The sequence below is a fragment of the Cucurbita maxima genome, unplaced genomic scaffold (genome assembly GCF_002738345.1).
Source record: "Cucurbita maxima cultivar Rimu unplaced genomic scaffold, Cmax_1.0 Cma_Scf00007, whole genome shotgun sequence".
NCBI lineage: Eukaryota > Viridiplantae > Streptophyta > Magnoliopsida > Cucurbitales > Cucurbitaceae > Cucurbita > Cucurbita maxima.
Window position 1 is genome coordinate 5,397,684 of NW_019272023.1, and position 7,463 is coordinate 5,405,146.

Sequence of the window (7,463 nt, forward strand, 5' to 3'; positions counted from 1 at the left end):
AAAAAAAAAAAAAAAAAAAAAAAAAAAAAAAAAAAAAAAAAAAAAAAAAAAAAAAAAAAACTCAAATCCCTCAACGTTTAACATCTAGAAAGTCATGCAACGAGCTATCAAGAGGGAAGTACCCATGCAAGCGATGGTGGTTGGAAGCGAGAATGTCAGCTTGAGAAATGCAAATATTGGCGAGAATCCAATTCCTCGAAAATTTAAAGGTTCCTCCGCGAGGTTCGTCCACAGAGGATGAGTCAGGGCCTAAGATTAGACCAAAAGGCATAGTCGATGAGCAACTGATGACTATTCAAGTACTACCCGTTGTTCGTCCCGAGGGACAGAGGAGGCTAGGTTAGTCGAAAGATAGTTATCAGCTTAACCTATCTCAAACCAATATTTTTTTATTATAATTAAAGTAAATTTCAAAACAAAATTGAAATTTAAGTCTAATGGACTAATTGATTTTAAAAAGTATTGACAAAGTGTTATTACAATAACGAATCATTTCATACAATAAAAATTGGTGTTTACAATAAAATAACTTATTCTGTAAAGAATCAAAGAATTATACAGTGTTATGCTATTCCTTCTACTTCTCTTATAATATAGCCATCTTTCTCTCACTCATTTACATATAACCTGGCCTGCATTCTTCGGTTCACAACTGCATATTTTATCTGATTGCTTCCTGCACCAAAATGTTCTTCCTCCAGTACTTTGTTGCCCCGAGACGACACCAACAATCAACCCGGGATTTCCGAGGCTTTGTGGACTTAAACTCTGATTGTTCGAGGCTTTTCGCTATGTTGGTAGTACCAGTGATGAGCTGTTGACTTATTTGGTATGAGCATCAGAGCTGCTGTTGCACATACATTCAGGAATAGGGTACTTGGTAACGTCTCGGCCGACTTTGCTCGTTCGAAGTTCGGGCTGTCCAAGGGAGTCCTGATGCAGCACCTTGATGATCTTGTTAAACTCTGCTTCAGGGAGTGAGGAATCCAAGAAAAAGGGAAGCATGTGCCTTTTGTTTGGTGTTATGTACTTCTTGTGCCCAGCATAAGCCCTGTGTCCCTGTAATAGAACGAACAACCGACTCGTTATGATCTTATGATCGAACTCGAGAAGCAAGTGTTTTCACACGACACCAGTGAACTAGTAGTAGAAGAAGAATCTGTACCTGAATGGCATGGCCCATATTTCCTCCGTGAGAAGGCATGAAAACGTCGCTGCTCTCACAAACAATATAGTCAATAGCAGCCATAAACGAAGCTTTTTTCGTAAAAGGTTCGAGTTCGCTCGCCAAAGCAAGATCTTCCTTGTTGTAAAAGTTTGGGAACTCCCTTATTAATGGTTGCAGGGCTTCTTTTCCTCCTAGCGGTTGCCCTCCGGCCCAATATATTCTCGTATCCCCCGGTGCTCCGAGCGCTTTTAGTAACCTGAGTACGTTGCGAAATTTAGTTGAGCAGAACCTAAAACAGTAAATGATCAACAATGACAAGCGCATGGTTAAGATATCTTTACCTCATAACCTCATAGGCATTCAGGGGACAAAGGCCTGCAAGTTTTCTATCATGGTAGCTCATGTTTGATCTAGCAGTTAAGAGTTCGGGTCTTCGTATTCTTTCGTTGTTTATCATCTCATCATATTCCGGACTCAACCCAGGTAGACAACCGGTTCTCACCCATACATCCTTCTCCATTCGTAAATGAAGAGCGAGGTACGGTCCTTTGCTTCGCATTCTCTCCGTAAGCTTGTTACCGAGTTCCACAATTGGTGGAGCGAACCTCAAAGCATGAAAAGCAACCTAAAGCACAAACAGGAAAAAGAACAGCAATTAACACTGATATCCCCTCATTTCATCAGAATTATTATGGCAAATTTACTTATAAAGCAGCAGCGATAAAAACACGATATGTTATTGTCCAACTCGACTGAGTCTAAGCGACAAACAACTAATCAAGAGATCAAAAAGAGTTATTTACAAGAAGAAAAAACCTATAATACCTTGCATCTGAGCTTTTGAAGATCAGAAGGAAGATCCTTAGAAAGCCTCGAGTCCAAGCCACGCAGCAGCAGTACCCCTTCTCGTCTTAGCTGCGAAATTCAACACACGTACCTTAATATCGTCAAGCTACTAACCAAAACGTTTTGCAGTGACAAAGAACATAAAAACTCTGTCAAAAAACATAACGACAGCTAGATGACACAAAAGCTTTAGTTGATAATATGTAGCTGTTTGGTCAACCTTAAAAGACAGGGCATATATGTTGTGTAGGAATCCAGACAGACAGATTTACACTTGTAGTTCAAATTATGCACGAAACCAACTGCTCTAGTAATTATTCAGCGTAAAATCAAATTAACATCCACGCCCACACGTAAAAAGAGTAAATATATTTTCGTAACAACCTGAACTCACCGCTAGCAGATATTGTCCTATTTAGGCTTTCCCATTCACTCTTTCCCTCGAGGTTTTTTTTTTAAAAACGCGTCTGCTAGGAAGAGGTTTCCACACCCTTATAAAGAATGTTTCGTTCTCCTCCCCAACCGATGTGTGTCTCACAATTTTAGCCTAACAATTTAAGCTTTCGGGTTTAGTAGTGAGAAACGAAACTTCAATCCAATATCCATGCATTATGGCAACACGAACGGTCTCAAAAACTCTTCTACAAACATTAGAATGAGTTACTATTTAGTTCAAATGTATTGTGTAACACATTTAAAAGCAATTTTCAAAGATGCTTTGTGATGAAAAAGAGTAAATTATACGGTAAGGATATAATGAAAACTAGCAGAACAGTTATCAACAGATTCTTTTCCTATCATTCAAGAAGGCAGCCATTCTTTTAGCAGTGAACTTCAATGAGAAGCCATGGCAGCAAGAAGAACAAACACCAAAATTCCATTGATTATCCTCACCTTCCTGAGGTAACGCGACCGAATCCAACTGGGTGAGACGTGATGCGGAGTCGATTTTTCCTCCACGGGACGAGTCATCAGATGTGTCGATGGCAGCGATGAAACTATATGAACATCATCTGCCAGGACATTCTTGAAATGCTCCAAATCAAATATATCAGAGAACTCACTGCAACCATCAAACATAAGCACACAAACACAAACTTAGCAACTGATATATGAGAAAACACAGAATCTATTTCAGTTCTTATGAATTAGATATTTCATCAAACAAATAGACAAAAAAAATGGATATCTACTTCAAATCAATATATATATCAATCGTGTTCATATACCTTTCATCTCCCCAGATGACGTTCACTTGAAAGATTGGAACAACCAGAGCAGCCCCGAGGATTCTAGCAATCACAACAGCGTCAACGATCTGATTTCTCTGTTGATTCATCCCACCAGAAACTACCACCATCAGATACTTAGTCCTCTCACTAATAACTCCAGTGGTTGTTTTTTTATATTCTTGGCTGAAATCCAAACACGGTTTGTAGCCCAATCCATCAGGCTGTTTCCAGAACTCCTGCTGTTCATTTCCATCTCCAAAACCCTCATCCGACTTCAAAACCCCATTTGAAATCGGCCGAAGCGATTGGATAGAATCGTTCATACTCTCATCCTTCAGAGCATTTTCTCTTTCTCGATCCATTACACCCGATTTCAAAGCCCCATTAGAGACTAAACCCTGCGATTGCGATTGCGACATGAAGCAAGGGTACGAAACATAAGCGAATAAAGGATCGAGATTAAAAGTAAGCTTAAGCATCCCCAAAAAACCAAAGAGAAAAATAGCCAGAAGCCATAGCTTCTTCGAGGCTCTGTAAGTGAAAAGACTGAGATACTTGTCGTAATGTTTAGAAGATTTCTTAGGCGAATCAAGAAGGGATTGAAGAGAAGAAGAAGATAAAGAGTTTATGATTTGAGATGGAACTGAAATGTAACATTGCTTCTTGGAATTACTGTTCTTCTTCGCCATTGACAAGCCAGAGATCAAACTCACAAGCTCTAACACGAAATCACTTCCTCTCTCAGATTATGAATCTCATTAGAAGAAGAAAAGCAAGCGGCGGGAAGAAGAGAAGGAATTTTCCTGATTATGATTACGCGTTGCTGACCAAAATCGGCGGCCTTGTTTTGAAAGGAAGCTTGGAGCTCTTTATATTGGCTTAAATTTTTAATTATTATTAAATTCTAAAAAAAATAATAATCACAATTATAACTCCTTAAGTAAGATTAAATAGAATAATACCCATTTATATATGAAATGACAACTATGCCCCTATGCTTTTTTTAACTGTTAAATATTTCTGAGACGTGTGAAATTCTGAAACGACAATTTATTGCCTGAATTTTTTTAGGTTCGGTAATTATTATTTTAAATTTCAAATGTCCCATCAATTTTTGAATATATATATATATATATATATATATATTATATAGCATGAAATAAAATTTATAAAAGAAAATTATAATTAAAAAGTTTGAAAATAAATTGGTATTTAATTGTTATTTTAAGCCTATAAACATTAATTACTTGTACCAAAAAAATGAATAAATAAAATAATTCAAGGAATTTAAAAGCTTGGTTTTTATTTTTCAATTTTCATAAATTTCCGTGTGGGACAGTTCACCATGTTCAAATTTTGACTAAGGTGAATTTTTTATGTATATTTAAATGTGATTGATACTTTATACTATAATTTTTTATAATATTTATCTTTTAATTCAAATAAAGATATCAGTTAAATTATACCTAAATTAATGTTTTTTTAACGTATATTAGTATTTTAATTCTAAAATTTGTATGATAATATTTTTTTATAAAAAAAATAAAATAATGCTCATATATTTATTATTTAAATGAATGGGTGTAAATATTTTCAATGAATTTCAATATAAAAAAAAAGCCGAAAATCTTTTGAAATTCTTTAAAAAAAAATTAAAAATTAAATAAAAATTTTAAAAGTTTAAATATATTTTCGAAACAATATTAAAAAAAAAAAAAAAAAGACAAAGGCATGTGATTATGCTGCCGTTATTCCAAGACAGGCTGTTGTTTCCCTGTGCTAATATGCCACTCTCATCCAATCAAAATACCCCGTCCTCAATTATTTTCCACCTACAATTTCATTTCCCTGCCAGCTGGCTTCCATTTTCTCTCCACGCTGGCATCCCTTGCCACGTGGGTTTCCATTATGGACCCATCCCCATCAGCAACACCCATTTTTCATACAACTTTCATATTTCTTTTCTTTCAACTTATTTTCTTTTATATGCTAATAAGAATAACAACTAAAAAATAATTAATATGAAAAAGTTATAACATAAATTTTAATTATAATATTTAAAAAATAAAATTTATTTATTGACAATCAATGAATAGCTATAAAATTTAGCTGACGATTTAGATAAATGTCAAATTCAATATCTAAATCGTCAAATTCAATCTATCATGCGTATAAAACGAAATAAATTGATTAATATTATAAAGTCAATTAATAAAACAAAAAAAAAAAATGGAGTCAATATAAGTAATTGAAGAGTAATAGATATACGACATATAGGTGTTTGGATGATTGATAGTTTCCAACCCAATCCAATGGGGTTCCTCAGCCTACAAGGCTCCAGCTGTTTGTTTTTGCCAAAGGCTAAACTTGTGACGTGTTTGATTATTTCCTTATTTTACTCAATTTTTTATGGCTTAAAAAAATTCAACAAATGCACGATTTGGTTGAATTATTAACTTATTTAAGTTAAATTAAGTTTAAATAAATAAAAAAATTTATGTCTCCTCTCCATTAATAAATTCTCCTAAAATTAAAATTACATTAAATTGAATTAAACCAATTCGAATTTATTGTTAATTTTAAAATGCATTTTTGTTTAAATACAATTAATATATATATTATCATTATTTATTCTCCAATCATTTTTTAAAATAATTTTTTTTAACTCTTTTGGAAGATAATTTATCAAAATATATATTTAAAAAAATATTTAAAAATAAATAAATAAATATTTTATGAATAAATTTTCAATTTAAAATGCTTCCATTTTTGGTGATTTGGGCCACTCTCAACTAAATTAAAGCAAAAAAAAAAAAAAAAAAAAAATTTTTTACTCAACCAAATAATAAAATAATTTATATTTTCTAAACCTATCATTTATATTTAAAAAAAAAAACAATAAATCATTTTTCTATTTTAATATTTTTGAAAAAATAATTGTTAAAATAATATATATATGGAAAGTTTTGAAAGTGATGGGAGCTTAGAATTTAGTATAAAAATCAATTGATTGTTGACTAAGACCAAAATAAAAGTTCCCCAATTTTGAAGCATTATGCCTAAACCATACAAATTAATTGATTGTTCTAATTTAGATGCCACGTGTTCTATTTATTAAAATTAATTAAATTTTTTAATTAACTGAAAATAAACGCCACAAATACCGTCAAGCATAAATTTTAAAAATAACATTTTTAATATTTTTTTCCTTAGGATTTATTATATTATTATTTAGTTTAATATTATCCATAATTTTTTTAAAATATATCATTCGTCACCTTGTCTATCATTAGACTTAAAAAACTAAATCATTCATTAAACTATTTTCTTTAATAATTGTGCTTAGTGTCAAAACTAAATTAAATTAAATTATTATAGCATATTTTGATAATAATCATATGACCCTCTTTTTAATATTCAATTTACTAAGTTGAATTAGGTCATAAAAATTATAATCATATGTTTTTATAACATTCAAACGATTTTTATTTCTTAACAATTATTGAATGATGAATAAAAAATTAATAATTAAAATGGATTTTATTGGGTTATTATTGGATTTGTTGGAATAATATAATTCCATATTACCAAGCCACTTACAATCACACACATATATATATATATATATAAATTTGGTGCATTTTTCCTAATGGTTGGTGTACTTCACCCAATAGTTGGCCTTATTTTTGGCTCTTTCTTTAATCTCAATTCATTGATTTTATTTTTGGGTTCGTTTTCTTTTTCCTCTTTCGTATTCCCTTGCATCTCCTACAACGTGGTCACATTATATACCTCTCACTTTTAAGAGTGAAGACTATTCTGGTAAACCAACATGGGTCCATTTAGCATGTTTTGTCTTCACACATATGCTTGCGAGAAAAAATTCCCAAGAGGTCCGAACAAAGTATGCTTAACTTTGGAGTTCTTATAACCGAACCACTGAAAAGGAAAAGGAAGGTGCACCTTGTTCATATAGTTAGTAACTTCAACGACCCATGCTCAGGATTCGAAATCTAGATTTGACACCTAGCGATCCCAATACGGTCACATTACTTGCTCCCACTTGCTCCTTGCTTCTTAAGAGTGAACAAGACGAACATTTTGTCCTCACTCACATGCATCCCAAGAAAATTTCTATGATTGAGCCACCAAAAAGAAATGTGCATTTTGATGGTATAGATAGTAACTTTCTTAGTCATCTTATTCTCACGAAATTC

General features: G+C 32.5%; 1 protein-coding gene across 1 annotated transcript; it reads right to left on the reverse strand.

Moving 5' to 3' along the window:
- Positions 1 to 450: 450 nt before the first annotated feature.
- Positions 451 to 4,097, reverse strand: LOC111482060 (O-fucosyltransferase 20-like). The gene is made up of 6 exons (XM_023127697.1): positions 3,244 to 4,097; positions 2,909 to 3,077; positions 1,994 to 2,083; positions 1,510 to 1,793; positions 1,166 to 1,424; positions 451 to 1,059 (listed from the first exon to the last, which is right to left on the reverse strand). Exons 1-6 carry the CDS (start codon positions 3,933 to 3,935, stop codon positions 823 to 825), a joined length of 1,731 nt encoding a protein of 576 aa, XP_022983465.1. The 5' UTR covers positions 3,936 to 4,097; the 3' UTR covers positions 451 to 822.
- Between the last annotated feature and the right edge of the window lie 3,366 nt (positions 4,098 to 7,463).